At 51.7% G+C, this 18,594-nt stretch overlaps 1 protein-coding gene across 2 annotated transcripts in view; it reads right to left on the reverse strand.

Annotated features, from left to right (window-relative positions):
• The window catches only part of HK1 (hexokinase 1), a 71,394-nt gene that overhangs the window by 43,632 nt on the left and 9,168 nt on the right, over positions 1-18,594 (reverse strand). Inside the window, exon 2 of one of the 2 annotated variants that reach the window (XM_030334162.1) lies at positions 6,925-7,087. In XM_030334162.1, coding sequence (XP_030190022.1) covers positions 6,925-7,087 — 163 coding nt within the window. Of the gene's footprint in view, positions 1-6,924; positions 7,088-18,594 lie in introns of those variants that run through there. The other variant, XM_030334163.1, reaches the window with a different exon arrangement.

Raw genomic sequence — 18,594 nt, forward strand, 5'->3', positions numbered from 1 at the left:
GTCCCCAAAATAAATAAACGTTAAAAAAAAATTAAAAAAAAAAAAAAAAAAACTGGCTCCAGCATGAGGTAGCTCCTCCCTGGAGGATGATCACTAGAATATCGAAAGTACTTTATTTGACCCTCAGTTAACATGCATCGAGCCTTTCCGCACTCCAGGTGTTAAGTGCTTCATATGCATATTTTAAACTCCCTCAAGCGTTTGCGGTGGGTACTGCTGTGATATCCCCATTTTGCAGGTAAGCAAGTAAAGGCTGGGAGGGGTTAGGCGATTAGCCCGAGCACCCAGCCGGTAAGCGGCAGAGCCAGGACGTGAATCCAAAGCTCAGATTCATATCCATTGGTTCAAACCGCCTGCTGGACAGACCTCGTGGACGAGGATCTCCACGGCTGACGACAGTGGAGTGAGGCTTTAGCACGGTAAGAACGGCTACCTTTCTTGCTGGGGTTCCTCAACATCCATGACTCCTTGCAGCTTTTGGTTTTGTTCTGCTTTGTTCTTACACGGATTTTTACATCGTAACTTACAAAAAGAAATAGCATGACCAATTTTTCGGTCGCTGGCCTGGTCAAAAGTCTCATTTTCAGCTGACTCAGAGGCCTACGTGAAGGCAGGTTCTTGCGCTCAAGTTCCAGGTGCCTGTGGGGGGGGGGGGGGGCTCCTGTTTATTGGTGTCAGTGTCAACACAGCAAGTAAGAGCTCTGAGCCTCTGATGCAGGAAGGGGTCAGGTTTCAGGCAGCAGCTCTGCAGGACCCAGACCTGAAGATTTTCAAGCAGGGTAAGTGAAAATGACCTCGCTGCCGATAAGATAATCCGGGAGGAATCTGGTCTTAGGGCACATAGGGCCGGGCCCCACTTCTGCAGCTCTGCCCCATCCCAGCCTCCCACGGTGGTCTGTCCACCCCAGCTCTCCACGGCTCCTTTTTTTAACAAGCACAGGTCAACAGGGCCCCAGGAGGTTAGGGTCAGAGACGGCAACCAGAAAAGGCGGCCTTGAGATGTCAAGACAACACTCAATACTGGACACTCGGCACACCTGCAAGCGGGAGTCGACAGATTCGGTGGGGGGGGGGGCGGGGTGGCCTTTCTCTGAAGGCAGTTTACAAGGGGTCATTGTCAAGCCCAGTGCAGTTCCCGATCCTTCCCTGAGCATGACCCCGGTTCCAGGGTGTGTTTATGATCGCTAAAACAAATGGCAGCCGGCACCTCCTTCTGTAAATCATATTTGCAGCTCAGGCGACACGGGACAAATATTAACTCATCTTCTCGGTGGATGGAGAAGGAAGCTCCAACCCATCCAGCTGAACGACCTGCTCGCAGTTACCCCTCTGGCAAGGCCAGAGCCCCTCCCTTTCCTCCGCGGCTCATACACTTGCAAATATATTTGACGCCCGTTATTTTTTACGTGTATATGTCTTATCTTCCTCAGTTGGGTGATCAGCAACTTGAAGCCAAGGGCAATACTGAACAGGCTAACTTCCTTCCCCCAGTGCTAAGTCTTGCACACAGCAGGCCACCAGCGTTTGCTGCTAGTTCAAAAGAACTGCCTGGGTCAAATGCATGTCTGTTTGGTCCTATTCTCTGCCAGACAAAAGACACCCCGGAAAGACGGCATCAGCTGGGAAGGGCCTTCCCAAAGAACTCTTACAAAGTTACTTAGGAGATGGCAACCGTGTGAAGGAGGACGAGGACCCACTGTTAAGGCTCATGGTGGTTTGCAGTTCCCAAAGCATTTCCACTTGATCCTCCACAGCCCTGTGAGGCAGGGAAAGGAGGCTTATCATGCCCATTTTACAGATGAGGAAACAGGAGGCTTAAAGAAGTTGACTCCTGGAAGGTCAGACAGATAGTGAGCAGCAGAGCCAGAGATTAATCCAGTGTTCTGGACTTCTCCCCCTCTTTAATTTCAAGTTCAGCTTCTTTTCTTTCTTTTTTTTTTTTAATGTTTATTTTCTATTTTTGAGAGAGAGAGAGAGTGCGCGCACCCACACGAGTGAGAGAGGGGCCGAGAGAGAGGGAGACACAGAATCCGAAGCAGGCTACAGGCTCCGAGCTGTCAGCACAGAGCCAGACAGGGACTCGAACCCAGGAACTGTGAGATCATGACCTGAGCCGAAGTCGGACGCTTAACAGACTGAGCCACCCAGGTGCTCCAGTTCAGCTTCTTTTTATAGCACCGGGCTCCACTCCAACTACCTCTTCAAATCTTTGGCCTCAACCTTACTTCCTGCCCCTGCTGCCTCCTACCTGCAACTTCTTCCCACACTTCCCACTCCCACTGAACCCAGGAGAACCACTCTTCCAGAGAAGGCTCATTAAACAAGGCATCTGAAGGGTCCCCTGGCAACTCTCCACTTTATAGTGACTGCCACTATTCCCCGCACATCATGGGAAACAAACATGGGGACAGATGTCTCTCTCGAGCCCAGGCCTGCACTGGATGGAGAACAGGGCAAACAGAAACCCCATCTTCATGAAATGCCCACCTTTGCCCTGCCGAACAAATTGAGCCACTACGTGAGATACAAGGGCTTTCCCTCCTGGTCTGCAATCCAGCTACTTGATGGGAGTTCTACACCTTTATCAAAAACCCACCAGAATGCTACACATGCAGATTTCACAGAGGGAGAGAGTTTCTGAGATGATCCAATCCTCTTTCCAGAGAAGGGAACAGAGACAGAAAGCTAAGCAACGGCCCAAATGCCATGGGAACAGAGAGAGTATTTTCTTTCCTTTGACCAGAGAGTAGTCCTATGTATACCTGGGGGTCCAAAAAATTAACTGTGAACACACCACAAATCAAAGATTTTCTAACTTATCCTTTGGGTAAAGAGCCTGCTTGGAACTAGGAGGCAGAAAGAGGGAAATATATTCAATTCAATTTACCCTCAAAAGCCTTGCAATCAAATTGGTATTTTCCCAGTATCCTTACTAATAAATAAGAAGAGAAAAAGGGGAGGTTTCATGAACGAGACACAGAGTGAGCCAGGTCTTCTGAGGGAAGCTAGACACAGAGGGCCAGCTATCCCCGGGACTGGCAGCTCTGAAAAGGGACTTCTGTTTAGCTAAGTCACCAAAGTAAAAAGGCTCCAACAATATCTTCCTTCTTTTAAAAAAAAAAATTTTTTTTAATGTTTATTTTTATTTTTGAGACAGAGAAAGACAGAGCATGAATGGGGGAGGGGCAGAGAGAGAGGGAGACACAGAATCGGAAGTGGGCTCCAGGCTCTGAGCCATCAGCACAGAGCCCGACGCGGGGCTCGTACCCATCGACCGTGAGATCACGACCTGAGCTGAAGTCGGACGCTCAACCGACTGAGCCACCCAGGCGCCCCAGGATCTTCCTTCTTTTATTTATTATTCATACCTTTTCTATTCCAGAAAGGATACGCGGCAGCTGAAAGCCACTTTAGGGTTTAAAAAAAAAAAAAATTTAACGTATAGATTACTGAAGAGCAATTAAAGAAAAACCACTGCCCATAAAAAGTGTCCAAAGGAGAAACAAATAATAAAAATGTGCTGATACATTTCCAAAAAATCAGCAGAGTTTCGAGACACTGCGTCCAGTCCCCCAGGGTCAAGGTCAGCAGGAAAAGGAAAGGTTTGTTTCTCCCTTTTCTTGGAAGTCACATCACCCTGAACAGACAGGGGTGTCTCTCCACCTCGCTGAGTCCAATTTATCCCTCAGTGGTTTGGGATTACCGCTAATTCTGTCGCTGGCTAATTATACAGATGAAGCAGTGATTAACATTTAAAAAGGGAACAGCGCCGTGGTTTACTATCCAGGAGACCCGCTTTCTGGCTACTCCAAGGGACCTCCTGGTTCTTGGTTGATAAAGGACTGCAAGGGAGGTGACAGCGGAGCACTTCTGTCACAAAGGGGCAAGGAGTGGACTGGGGTCAGGTATGCGAGGCCTTGGCATCAATGTCAACGCTGTGTGGGGCTGTGGGGTCCGTTCCAAATGCAGTGTGGGCCCCGGGGCATATGAACTGAGCCCAACCATGAATATAAGATACAGTTATAAGGAGAAAGGCTATAGGATGTGTTAGGGCTGCACTGTGTCCTCCAAAAAGATACACCGAAGCCCTAACCCTTGGGACCCGGAAATGAGACCTGATTTGGAAACAAGGTCTTTGCAGATGTAATCAGGTTAAGATGAGGTCCTCAGTGTGGGGCCTAATCTGACCGGGATCCCTGTGAGAGGAAAATGCCATGCAGTGCCACAGGCAAGGACTGGAGAGGCACGGCTGCCAGCCCAGGACTTGCAGGTCTGCCCGAAGGACCGCCCGCCACCAGCAGAAGCCAGAAGACAAGGGGTGGGGGCAGGGCTGGACGGGTGAGGCAGGGAGAGGTGCTGAGTGCAAATGGGCAGACGCAGGCCCCACACAGGAAGGGGGGCCTCGTCCCTCAGGACTTTGGTTTCACCTCCTCGTCCTTCGGTTAGCACTTCTCAGAGGCCCTAAACAGTTGGCCCCGTCCACACTGGAGAACAGAGAGACTCAAAGGGAGGTATGGGGCCCAGGCTGCTGGTTCCCGTGGAACAAACCCCAGGACTGCGTCCCCCCGCGTGGCGTACTACCTACCACACATGTCATCGCGCTTAGGACACTGCCATCAGACACATCATTGTTTTACACAGCACGAAGAAAGAATGAACACCGCCAATAATGCTTTCTAAGTTGCAACGACAGCACAATGCACCGCTGGTTTCGGAGACATTCAAATTAAAAAGTGTCTCAAGATAGATGAAATACGGAAGAGAAGATCAAAGGTGAGGGGGAAAGGCAGGTAAGCCAGGTTAAACAGATTGCTTTCCTGCAGGACTGCTCAGGGCCTTAAGCGTCTTGGCAACCATTAGGAGTGTCTGAGAGAGGCCTGCGCAATGTTTTTCCCACCCGTGTCTGAATTCTGGGCCTTATTTTGAAAAGTCGCTGATGGGGGCAAACGGCTAGATCTCGAGCATAGCTGGATCACCCTTTAAAGACCCTCAAGTCCGGAAATGGTTTCTGAAAGGGTGAGGGAGAGCACTGCCTGCTGACATTCGGTCCTGGAATGACATGGTCCTTGGATATGTTAGCCCTGGGCCAGTCACATGGGATCAGGTGCCCTGCGGGCATCAGGTATCCTTCTGAGCTCTCCCAAGCAGAGTCAGAGCAGCAGCCCTCGGGGACTGCCCACACCCCCGTTACCTCCCCTCCCTCTTCTTTTAGCTGGAAGCAGGCACAGCCATGCCTCTCCCACAGCACTCCACTAACCCTGGAAAGGCTCAATGCTCCCAGATGTGGGTGCCATCCGGAGCTGGGAGAAAGCAGGAGCGAACCACAAAGCCAGAGCTATGAGAACAAAACCCAGGGCCTACCACAGTCCCATTACCGAGGACCAGAATTTCTTCAGTCATTATTTAAAGGTCAAAACTGCCGGTACCAATACCTCAAGGAAAACAAGAAGATGGAGGTGGAATGGGATTCAAATAGGAAACGCAAGAGATCCGAATGCCAATGTGTACAGGAAGCAAGCCCCACCTGTGGCCACAGAGCAGAGCACCCGCCCTTCATCAGCAGCCGAATCTCATTCGGGACTTCAAAAGAGCCCTGCAGGCACAGGGGGCCTTTCCCACTGTGGCCAGTCTGCTCCGACAACCTGCGCACCTGCCCGTCCTTTGTGAACAGCAACAGCAGCTTTCCTGACATCCACGTTGCAGGCTGCATACTAGAGGCTCCAAATCGAGGCTTTCAATTCGCCTCCAGGGGCGCCTGGGTGGCTCAGTCAGTTAAGCGTCCGACTTCGGCTCAGGTCATGGTCTCGCGGTCTGTGAGTTCGAGCCCCGCGTCAGGCTCTGTGCTGACAGCTCGGAGCCTGGAGCCTGCTTCGGCTTCTGTGTCTCCCTCTCTCTCTGCCCCTCCCCCACTCACACTGTCTCTCTCTCCTTCAAAAATAAAAAATAAAATAAACATTAAAAAAAAAAAATTCGCCTCCAGAGCAGGGCAGAAACAGCAGGCGTGTGTGAGGGCCACGGTCTCAGGGTGTGTACTCACAACCCCCAGAGAAACTTGACTTCTCCACAATCCCTCTCCCTCTCTCGTACGCAGGAGGTAAGCCCCAGGCTAGAGCACAGAACACCACTCAGAGCAGGATTCCCATGGGTGTGCCAAGCTGGGCCAGGCCCAGCACCCGCCCCTGCCAGACAGAAGAGCCTCCACCGAGCGTGCCAAGCCGTGCCCTCCCAGCCTCCACTCTGCCAAGCACAGGAGTTAAGGCCACTGCTCCGGGGAAGGGGTACTGACAATCCACAGGGAGCTCCCAACTCCCCCTTGTGGGACATGAACCCCACAGATGCACACTGACAGGGGAATTTTTTCCTTCAATTCTACCTCCCCTCGACACTTCTCTGCTTTAGGGGCTCCCTTGATTTAGCATCTAGAAAAATTTTTTAGATGGGGACTTGAATCTCCCCACCTGGCCACTGGGATTGCTACTTCTCTGAAGGGAGGTCTTGGTGCCCCGAGGAAGAGATTTCCCTAAAACGAACTCTTCATTTGTTCTGGAGCCTTTCATGTTCTAGAGACATAAGAGCAACCCACACAGCATCTGTAAGATCCATATACACTATGCCTTCCTATCATAAGCCACTAGACTGTCAGTCCAACAAGGGCAGGCCAGCCTTGTCCAACCACGGTATCCCCAGTGCCTGGCACATGGTAGGTAAGCATATGTTAGATGGATGGATGGACAGATGGATGGATGGATGGATGAACGGATGGGTGGAGGATGGATGGGAGAACAGACGGAGGAATGAACGAATGAATTCGTTAATGAACGACCGAGTGAAGGAGTAAATGAATGAACAAATGAATAAAAGTAGGAAGGATGTCTTCACAGAGAATTCAGCCCTCACAGCCCAATCTCTGGGTGAGAGACTCACCTGAACCATCAGGAATAGACCTTACAAACGTTGGCAACATCTTCACTGTGGCTGTTGGATTAAAATCCCGGGAGAGGCCATTCTTCATCTCCTTCTTGAACCGAGTCATGATATCTATCAGAGTTTCATCGGAGAGCCGCATGGCATAGAGATACTTGTCAATCTGGGGGGAGGATGAGAAGGAAGGAGAGTGAGGTCAAGGCTGAGGTACCCGCCTGTGTAAGACAATCCAGATCCCACAAACTCTGACCACATGATGGGAAGTCATTCAAACGCCATCAGCCATGTTGCTCAGAGCAGTCTTGCAAATGCACTGAGCCCCAGGTCTTCCTCCACATGACTCCTTCCCTCTGTGAAAAGTGGCTGGCTCGTCCTCAAATGGATAGTAGTGTCACAGAGATTAAGAATGAGGGTGCCAGAGCCAGCCACACAGGGTTCAAATCCCAGCACCATCACTGAACGGCTGTGTGAATTTCCATTTCCTCAACTGAAAAACTGAGATGATAAATAGAGCCTCACTCACAGACGTGAGTTTTAAGATCAGATGAAATGGAGGTGCTGTGTTCTGAGAATACAGAGGGTGCCCAGTAAACATCAGCTGTTGGTGTTTATGGGAGACAGTGGTGCTGGTGGGTTTCCTTGGGCATGATTTCTAGGTAGGTGGAAACAGAGGCCAGAGGGCTGGAATCCTTCAGGACATGGGGCAGCAAGCCCAGAGCAGAGAGACCTCAACCCCACCATCCCCAGAAGGTATGGAGACAACCCGCAGGCTCCCATGCCCATGGGCCAGGGCCAACGTGACCATATGCCCAAGTCCTTCCAAGGACTGACCCAACCTGCTGCCCTTCCTGGGCTCCCCATTCTCCTCAAAGTTACAAAGCTCCTAACCTCACGCTCCTTGAAGTGTCTGTCACTGGTTGTTCTTCCTTCATAGTATCTTCCCATTTATTCCCTCAAAAAGTATTTACCGGGCACCTCTGATGTGCTCAGCTCTAAGTCGCCTTATCCCACCATTCATTCTTTCGGTGACTCTTTGGCAATACGAAGCCCTGACAGCCATGTGTCTGGACTCATTCCTGATTCCTGATTCCTCAGTCACTCACCGTAATGGTTTTCCATCCTCAGTCTCCCTCCCTCCCAACCCATCCTGTATGCCACTGCCACATCCACCTTCTTAAAATGCAACCCTGGTTGGTTCATTCTCTTGCTCAAAGCTTTGCAATGTCCTCCCACGTCCAAGGCACCCAACACTCTCCAGGTGTGGCTTCATGCTCTCTCAACTCTGGCCTAAACACCTCCACCATTTCTGGTGGGTCCCTGGGCTTTCCCACTGCAAAGCTATCTAAATCTCTTCCCAGCTATCTAAATCTCACCTATCCTTCCAGGTGCAGATCAAATCTCAGCTCCTCCTGCAGATGTTGGGGTTCCTCGGACTGGCGAGAACCCCTCCCTCGGCACTGATCTCTCTGCAGAGCATAGCCTGGACCCTAGCTTTCTGCACCTGTCACCTTTACAGCGTCTGCTCCATTCACCTTGACCTCCCAGTGCCTTGCACGCAGCCTTGCACACAGAAGGCTTCCGGTGGGTGGAGAGACAAGATTTATGACCCAATGAGGCTGAAAAGACCTTGATGCTTATTTGTTTCTGAGAATGGCATCTCGTGCTCACTTTGCAGGGTGGCTGGAAACGTCCTGACTCAAGGACATGGAGTCCCCAGCCCTAGGTCATTTCTGCATATTTTGGGCCTGGACAGCCTTCTTCTCACTCTGGTCTCCCTGCCTTGTTCTCCCCCAAGCCCTGCCGGTCTCCTGCCTCACGAACAATCAGGACATTGGCAGGAGTCCCCCAGTGTCCTCTGCGGCCAGAGACAACCCTGCCCCCACCCCCACGCCCAAGCTCTTCTACAGCAACCACTTTCTCCTTTCCCCTTTGTGATACAGCAATGCAGGTCGGAGCAATCAGAAACCACAGAGAGCTAAAGTAGAAATTGCCAGAATCCCGGCCCTAGGAGGAGACACACTCTGTTCTAGCCTCAAGGCTGGCACCGGATCGGCAGTCCTTGCTGTCACGGCACCCACAGTCTGGAGGGGGAGAGGCAGTCACGACACAAGTGTGTGTGAGCGGCCACAGGATCACTGGGGGAGGCTACTGAGAAGGCTTCCCGGAGGCGTGATGTCGGAGTGTGCACCCAGGCACAATCAAGGGCATGTGTGCAGGCTAAAGGCAAGGGAGGGGGATTCGTGCAAGGCACAGAAATAAACTCAGTGTGGATCGAGCACAGTGTAAAAAGTGAGGCAACTAGAAAAACTGTCAGGAGCTGAACTGTGCAGGATCTTATAAAGCACGTTAACAAACTTAGACTTGATCCCACAGCACAGCGAGCCTTGGGATGACTTCAACGACTATTCAGCAATGAGATTTGTGTCTCCGAGAGATCAGGCTGCCTGCCGGGGAGAGAATGGGTGAGCGGGAGCAAGACCGTGCAATAATCAATAATCGTTACATTGCTACTCGAGCATTTGGGACACGCTTCAACTCTCACATTCCTCACCCTACACGGTGTTTACTGATGTGTCCACCTCCTCTGATAAAACACGTGAGTTCCCTAGGGAAAGGAACTCACCCAGTTGCCTGGCACAAAAGAGGAATGTAATGAATGCTAAATGCTAGAATAATGCTTTAGACTTATATTATGGCTCACGGTATAACGAGCACTTTCATATCCAAGAATGTCATTTAACCTTCAAAGCAACCCTATCAGGGAGACATTCTTTTTTTTTCTTTTCCCCAAATTTCAGTTTAAATTCTACTTAGTTATCATACGGTACAATATTGGTTTCAGGGGTAGACTTCAGGGATTCATCACTTACATGCAACGCCCAGTGCTCATCCCAACAAGCGCCCTCCTCAATGCCCATCGCGCGTCTAGCCCATCCCCCACCACCTCCCTCTATCAACCCTCAGTTCTCCATCATTAAGAGTTTCTTATGGTCTGTTTCCCTCTCTTTTTTCCCCCTCCCATATGTTCATCAAATTCTGTTTCTTAATTCCTCAGATGAGTGAAATCACATGGTATTTGTCTTTCTCTGACTTATTTCACTTAACATCATACACTAGCTCCATCCATGTCGTTGCAAATGGCAAGACTTCATTCTTTTTGATGGTTGAGTACGATATTCCATTGTGTGTATACACCACATCTTCTGTATCCATTTGAGGGAGACATTCTTAAGCCCTATTTCACAGATGAAGAAACTGAGGCTCCAAAAAGCAAAGTGACTGGTTCAAAGACACAGCCAAGAGTCAGGTCTCATAACTAACTGCAAGTCAACCACTCTTCCTTATAATCATCCCCCATCCCTTGGGAAAGACCAGTTCCCCTAGTCTGTGGAAGACAAGCCCAAGCGAAGTTGCTGAGGTTTTCCAGCCGGACAGGAAGAAGCTTCTACAAACGGCAGGGCTCTCTGCAACTCCACAGCCATCCTGCCTCCGGACTCCAAGTGCAGTTCAGCTCAAGGACACTGATCTGAGAATCCAGATGTTTTAGGACAGTCCCGCCAAACCCAGAAAGAGCCCAGAAGCTCAAAGGAGGAAGCGGGCTAGGGACACGGAAGACAAGCCAGCTCCCAAGCATCAGAGGAGAGAGGGCTTTTCTCCTCTGGTTCAAGTTCATGAATCATATGTGGGACAACCCCTCTCAAAAGAGATGTGGAATCTGGGTCAAAAAGAAGGTACTGTTTAGGGTGGAGCTGGTACTGAGCTCGCAGCCTCCCAGGTCTCATGTGAGTGACACTATGCCAAGGGAAGCCCTTTCCCTTGGTCCCCGTTGGTCCTCGTGAGCTCAAGGGGGGCCTTTGAACCAGCATAGATCCTGGGGCCGGGGGCAGGCTGGCCAGGCACCGGCCACACGGCCCGGCCAGGGAACACAGGGGCAGGACTCAGCAGGGCCACACCACGTGGACTGGGGCCCTTTACACAGCCCAGGAAGCTCAGGTCAACAGACACCTGCAGGATACTCCCCGGGGCCGAGACTGCCCAGCACCTCCCTGAACAGGGGGCCTGTTCCCCTCGTTCAGACCAGCCCTGCCTGGCGGCTGGCTGGGCTGCCCCTGCCCACCTGGGAAAGAGGCCGAGAATGGGTAGTGGGGAGAAGGAGGGAGGGAGGGTGTCAGGACGAGCTCGGTGGGGCCACGCTCTGCACAAAAGCCAGTAAGAGAGCTGCTTTTCTCAGGCGGGGCCAGAAGCCCAGGAGGAGAAGAGGGCAGAGACGTGTGGACTTGGAAAGGGGCAGCTTCTGGCCCTGGGGGGTTTGGCCAGAGTCCGTGGTCTTTTCAACTTTTCTATTTCCATCCCCTCTACACAGCCTCTCCAGATCTTTCCTCTCCTCCTTGCCCCTCTCCTGCTCACTTCCACTTCCACAAAGCCTCCCTCTTCCTTTAGGATGCCGCCTCCAAAGTGGTGTGGCTTTGCTGCTCTGGCCAAATCCAGGGGCCCAAGGAATCCCTCCTGTGCCTCCAACCCCCTCCCCTACATTTTGGTGACGGGAGGACACAGCACAGAACCTCTTCTGGAGGCCACAAGCTGCAAGCCTCAGCCGTCGGAACGTGTGTCACAGGCCAGAGGCTCCCAGGAATCCGTGACAGGAACCCTCGGGCCTCCTGGGGGCTACTCTCACACGTGGTATCTGATGCACGCATGCAGGACTCCAGTCAAACTGGGAAGGAACTGGGGCGGGGGGGGGGGGGGGTGGGGAATGCCAGGATCCCAGACGCTACGCGGTGGGCTGGGTCCTGCAGACGTTAGGCCAACACTGACAAGGACCCCCGTCCAGACCGCAGGCACCTTCCACCATCTCCTGAAGGGAAGGTGCCCTAATAGGATGCAAATACTTGTCCTGGATTATCCTTCATGTAGACCAAGAAGCCTGAAGCTCTCAGCAGCTCCAGAAGCTGGAAATACGGCAGAGGCAGGAGCAGAGGCCAGAAGAGAGAATTCGGCCTTTAGCAAGCCCCTCCGGCCCGGTGCTGTCCGGCTAAGGAAAGAACCCAGTGGCCCCTCACTGGGCTAAACTCAAACATCTCTGTGCCTGACCTCAGCCCCACCTCTGCTCCCAAAAGAACATGCCCATAAAAACAATTCAAGACCAGACATGCCCAAGTGAACAGGCCCTCATAGCAGGAGGCACGGTAACCCCCGGTGACCCGGGTATTCTGACCCCCTGTGGAAGGTGGTATGGCCATGGAAATTTTTCACCCCTTCTCTCGTCTACTCTCCCACAAGAACCAAGCACAAGGCAGAATAACAAGTGTGACTGAAGGCGCCCAGCAGAGGTCCGTAAAATGAACTTTCCGGGGCGCCTCAGTGGCTCAGTCGGTTAAGCGTCCAACTCTTGGTTTCAGCTCAGGTCATGATCTCACGGGCTCGTGAGTTCAAGCCCCACATTGGGTTCCGTGCTGACAGTACAGAGACTGCTTGAGACTCTCTCCCTCTTTCTCCCTCTCTCTCTGCTCCTCCCCTGCTCATTCTCTCTCTCTCTCTCTCAAAATAAATGCATAGACTTAAAAAAAAAAATAAAATAAAATAAAATAACATAAAATAAAATAAAATAATAAAATAAAATAAACTTTCCAAGTGAGACACTCCACTTGCAAAGAAAATAAAGGAGCTGGCGGTGGAGGGTTAAGAAAATTGTTGCTTAAAGACAAGGCCGAGATTTCAACACCAGATTCACTTCTCTTTCTTAGGGAGGCTGACTCAGGAGAGAACCAGCCCGGGTGATTAATGTTATTTTGATAATGGTTCACATTTACAGAGGATTTTGCAATTTATACACAGAACTTTTTTTTTTTTTTTCATAGGCATCCACACCCAGCATGGAGCCCAGCGCGGGGCTTGAACTCATAACCCTGAGATCAACACCTGAGCTGAGATGAAGTCAGACGTTTACCTGTCTTTATACACAGGACTTTCACATACATTATCCCATCTGGATGTCCCAGAAAGAAATGACATGAGCTCACGGATGCCAGGTGCCTGGCATGAGGCAGGCACTTGATGTTACTAGCTCCCCTTCTTCCACAACGGCCCAGGGAAGTGGGCAGGAAGGACGGCATTATCTCCACTTTAGAGTAGAGGAAACTGAGACCATGACTCACACAAAGTCTCATGGTTTGTAAGTGGCAGCCAGGTCTAGATTCCAGGTCTTCTAACCCCTCGTTTTGGGCTTCTCTTTATGCATTTCCATTATTTCTCGTGTGGTATAAAGAACACCTGTGGATGTGTTCTTGGATGTGTGCTGTGGATGAAGAGAACTGCATTTGAACCTAGGCTCTGCCGTTTGTTAGCTGTGTGGCTTTGGACAAGTTACTTAACCTTGCTGGGTCTTTTAAAGGGGGATAATAATGCTTTCACCTCAGAGAGCTACCAGCAGCATTTTAATAATGTGCCAAGAACAAGGTAAACATCAAATAACATTTCCCACCCTCCCGTTCCAATGACCAAAAGGGGGCTGTCTCTCTCCACGCCCTAACGAATTATCACATGTCCCTGACTCCTTTTACCTAAATACCTAGAGAAATGCACTGATTACAAACATTACTGACCCACTCTATAGATGAGAGAACTAATAAAGGTAGAGTGGCCATCCGCCCGAAACCACAACAAATTAAAGACTCTGGCAAAACTCCTCTGAAACATTGTACTGTTGTATTAAACAGTAAGTCATAGTAACAATAAGTAATATACGCTTATTTAAATATTCACACAACACATAAACACATCAATCTTCCCAGAGAAATCCCTGCTAAGAGCTTTATAGACCCAAATGGTTTTTCTACCTAAACACTCATATATACAACGCATGCCTTTTTTATTTCGTTTTACAAAAATGGAATCATAGCTGGGGGGTGGAGTGGGGGTGGGGAATGTAATCACAAACACTTCCTCCCCTGAAATCTTAACCCCACCTTCCTATTTCCTCCAGGACCTGCCTTTGAGACTTTACTAACCAGGGCACCTGGGTGGCTCAGTTGGTTGGGCGTCCAATTCTTGATTTAGGCTCAGGTCATGATCTCATGGGTTCATGGGTTTGAGCCCTGCATCGGGCTCTGTGCTGATGGACCCTACTAGGGATTCTCTCTCTGCCACTCCCCTTCTCACATGCTCTCTCTCTCTCTCTCTCTCTCTCTCTCTCTCTCTCTCAAAATAAATAAGTAAACAGTAAAAATTTTAAAAAAGGGGGCACCTGGGTGGCTCAGTTGGTTAAGTGTCTAACTCTTGACTTTGGCTCAGATCATGATCTCACGGTTCATGAGTTCGAGCCCAGCATTGGGCTCTGTGCTGGCAGCACGAAGCCTGCTTAGGATTCTGTCTCCCTCTCTCTCTGCCCCTCCCCTGCTTGCTCTCTATCTCCCTCTTAAAATAAATACAAACAGGGGCGCCTGGGTGGCGCAGTCGGTTAAGCGTCCGACTTCAGCCAGGTCACGATCTCGCGGTCCGTGAGTTCGAGCCCCGCGTCAGGCTCTGGGCTGATGGCTCAGAGCCTGGAGCCTGCTTCCGATTCTGTGTCTCCCTCTCTCTCTGCCCCTCCCCCGTTCATGCTCTGTCTCTCTCTGTCCCAAAAATAAATAAACGTTGAAAAAAAAAATTAAAAAAAATAAAATAAAATAAAATAAATACAAACAAACTTTAAAAAAAAATTTTTTTTAATATTTATTTTCGTGAGAGAGACAGTGTGAGTGGGGGAGGGGCAGAGAGAGAGAGAGAGAGAGAGAGAGAGAGAGAGACAGAATGTAAAGCAGGCTCCAGGCTCTGAGCTGTCAGCACAGAGCCCAACGCAGGGCTCAAACTCACGAACCGCGAGATCATAACCTGAGCTGAAGTCAGAAACTTAAGTGACTGAGCCACACCCAGGTGCCCCAATAAAAATAAACTTTAAAAAATAAACAAATAAAAATTTAAAAATTAACAATTAAAAAAAAGACGTGTACTAACTAACAGCCATACTTAGATTTTCTCAGGACCCTGCCTGGTTCAGTGATGAGGCACGGCCAAGGCGGTGTGGACACCCATGTCTGCCTCTGGCTTTGATATCCTGTAGGCACCTCGGTTTTTCCGTCCGTAATGTGGGTATGTTCACGTGGCCCTGAACTTTCAAGGCCTACCTCTCTACTCTGCATACGACTTTCACATACTGGCCCTCAAACTATCCTGTCCAGAGAAGCAGGACAGGTGCCATCACTTCCAACACCCTGAGGAAAAATCAGAGGCCAGAGAGGTTCCTCAAATGGCCAGGGTGACCAGTGGTCAACGAGAGAACTGGGGCGGACCACCAAGTTCCCTGGTTCCTGGTCCTGTGCTTCTTCCTCGGTAAGCTTTCGTGCTCCGCCCAGAGAGAACCCCAGCCGGGGTCTTCCCGTAGGGAGACGTGGGAATGTGGGTGGCATTAACGCCACAGCTCTGTCCTCTCAGAAGGAGCGTGGCTCCCTGGCCTTGCATACAGCATGGCCCGTGTCGTCCAGTCTCCACCAGCTACTGGCCGTCTGACCTGCTCTCGTCCGCCTTCACGAGATCCGGGGGAGGGAGTTCTAAACCGCAGTGAGCCCTCAGGTCATCCTCCGCGGCGCTGTGTGCCAGCCTAAGCCCTCCGCCTGCCCTCGGCAGGGTCCCGGCCCCTCAGGGCCCAGCCCCACCTCACCGCTGCGGGTGGCAGCCCAGGGGACCCGCGTGCCTGTCCTGCTCCTGGCAGCTGGGGAGGCGGCTCCGGCTCAGCTCCTCACGGCCGCAGGAGGAGACGCATTCACACTCCGCGTTCCCCACAGGAACCACCTGTCCCAGCGCTGGCCTGCCTGCCCTCAGGCAGCCTGGGCCCCGGTGGCGGTGGTCCCTTCTCTCTTCTCTCGCCCAAAGGCCCTTCCCTCACACTTCCACCGTCCCCTCTGCTTGTTCGGCCCGTAAAGGGCCTCTCGGTGCCTCGCTCCTTCTTTCTCCCCAAGTCCACCTCCAGACTCACCTCCTCCGAGGGGGATGCCACGGTCTGCCCCCCCCAACACCAGCTGCACCAGGTTCTCAACATCCCCTCGGCCGGTGCTGTCCACTACGCAGGAATCCCTCTGCCCTGGCGGACACATCGCAGTGGGAGAGGCTTCCCCAGGAGCGGCAACAACAGGTGCGCACGCTGTGTTTCCGGCTAGACTGTGGGTGCCCGGGGCCCGGGGGCCATGCTTCCAGGCCCTCTGCGTCCTCTGCACAGCCCTCCGCGTGTCTCCTCTGCTGGGCCGGGTGCCCGCTCTGCCTGGCGGGAAGGCCTCCGGTGACGCCTAGTCGGGGAGGTCTCAGAAGGGTTTGCTGGCTCAGATAAGGCCCGAGACTCCTCTCCCCTGAATAGCCCAGCCCTAACTCCCGGCACCGGCCCCTCGCTTCAGACTCATGGGGACCCCGTGGGGCCAACAGCCTCTCCCCGAGGGATGAGGGATGCGCGTTCCAGGCATCCTCTGGTTCTCAACCCCCTCCCCACAACGTCTGTCTCTCCAGGCTGAGGCCCAGAAGGACACAGAGCCCTACAGACAATTGAGATTCTCACTCCACTAGTCAAGCCTCCCAGAGACCGCTAAATACCTGAGAGTCACCAGAGGAAGTTGTGTCTGGGAAAATAAATTCCACCTTCGAGGCTCCCCAGGGAAAGATGCGGGTGAGAGAAGTGTGTGCAAACGTCACCAAAGCAAACAGGACCCCAAAGCAAACAGGCCCCCTTTGGGATGTGAAGACACTTTCCCCGGGCTCTTTTTCAAGGTTCATGCCCTCAGGCAGCCCAGGGCCCTTATCTACCATCTGATGTATGCTTCTGAACGGCTGGTTCCCTTTCAACGGCCCAACACCACAGATTATTCACACACCACTTCTGTTTAGTCACAACAAGTCAGGAGGAGAATGGGATCCCCATTCTTGATGAGGAAACTGAGGTTCGAGAAGCTGAGATGTTAAGCGTGGACAGGGCCCATGCCGGGCACTTCAACCCGCCCCGAGACACCCTACACATCTGCGGGGTGGGCGCATGGATCTCCTCTTACGTAGGAGGAATCTGGGGCCACGAAGTCAAGTGAAAGGCCCCAAGCACCCAGCACCCAGCTGGGCTCCGGCTCAAGATTCCAAACTTGACGCTCCTCCCCGAATTCCCCAGAATCCTCTTGCTAGGAGAATCATGGAAGGCCGTGAGGTCATGTCCAAGGTCTTCCTGGGGACCTCGGTACCCACTAATCCCCAGTAATAGGCGCCTCCCGGCTGCTAAGAGAAACCAAGCTCTGGCCCAGGATGAGAAGAAAGCTGTCACACTGAACTGGCTAAAAATAAAGGAGGTACCCGGTGGCTTCAAGGGGAACAGAACAGCCCTGGAATGTGGCAGGGCAAGAACAACAGGCTTAACGCTCGGCCTCCTGGTTGATGGCTCGGGGCTGGGTCCAGCCTCCAGACTCACAGTCCCCAACATCCCAGGTACCTCCAGACCAGAGAGAAGAGAGGATCCAAAGTGCAGATAGTTTTGCTTTCACTACGAGATGACCAAACCCTCATGCCGTGGGGTTCAAGGCACTGCAGTGGTGTGAGCAGACCTGGCTAGAAATGGCCAGACCTCAGGCCTCCTCCAGCTACCCTGACCCCTCTGTCACCTTGGGCAAGTCACTTCCACCTCTGTGTTTTTCCATCAGTAAAGCAGCAATAATGAAAACTGCCCTCTTGCCCTCCTACCTGGCAGGTACAGGAGCCACACTGCACCGTGGATTACTCAGAACACAGAAACCCCTGCTGGCAAACGCAGCCTGGTACCCAGGACCCTGGCCCCGGCTCAGGGATCCGGCTGCCCATCCTGTATTATGCAGAAAGCAGCACCACCCCCCACCATGCCTCCCAAGGTGCCCACACGTGGGTTGTGTGTGACCGACAAGGATCACAGTTGGCATCTGTACAGTTCTGCACACTTCCCAAGTGTTTCCACACCCACCCTCGAATTGGTGAAATGGGCAGAGAGCAAGGCAGGAGTCATTTACCGCGTCTGACAAATCAGGACACTGAGGCCCAGACAGCTTGATGGCTACCACGGCACTGCTCAAGCTAGGAGAATCTGTTAAAGGCAATGGATTCTAGCCTTCTAGTCTTACAGATGAGGACACTGAGGCCCAAGAACCTATGAGAACCCACTGCTTTAAATGCAGAGTGCCTCTGTCCGAACTTTAGCCATAAACTTCACTGTTTAGCAGAGCGCTGTCCGACACAAATACAATCCATATACGTCATTTTAAGCTTTCTAGTGGCCACATTTTTTAAAAAAGAACAGGTGAAATTAATTTTAATAACATCTTATTTAACCCACTATCTCCAAAATATTACTCCCAAGGTAAACAATGTTTTTAAAATTACTAGTGAGCTGGGGCGCCTGAGTGGCGCAGTCGGTTAAGCGTCCGACTTCAGCCAGGTCACGATCTCGCGGTCCGTGAGTTCGAGCCCTGCGTCAGGCTCTGGGCTGATGGCTCAGAGCCTGGAGCCTGTTTCCGATTCTGTGTCTCCCTCTCTCTCTGCCCCTCCCCCGTTCATGCTCTGTCTCTCTCTGTCCCAAAAATAAATAAATGTTGAAAAAAAAATTAAATTAAAATTACTAGTGAGCTATTTTATGTAACTTCT

Source organism: Lynx canadensis, chromosome D2 (assembly GCF_007474595.2).
Source record: "Lynx canadensis isolate LIC74 chromosome D2, mLynCan4.pri.v2, whole genome shotgun sequence".
In the NCBI taxonomy this organism is placed as follows: domain Eukaryota; kingdom Metazoa; phylum Chordata; class Mammalia; order Carnivora; family Felidae; genus Lynx; species Lynx canadensis.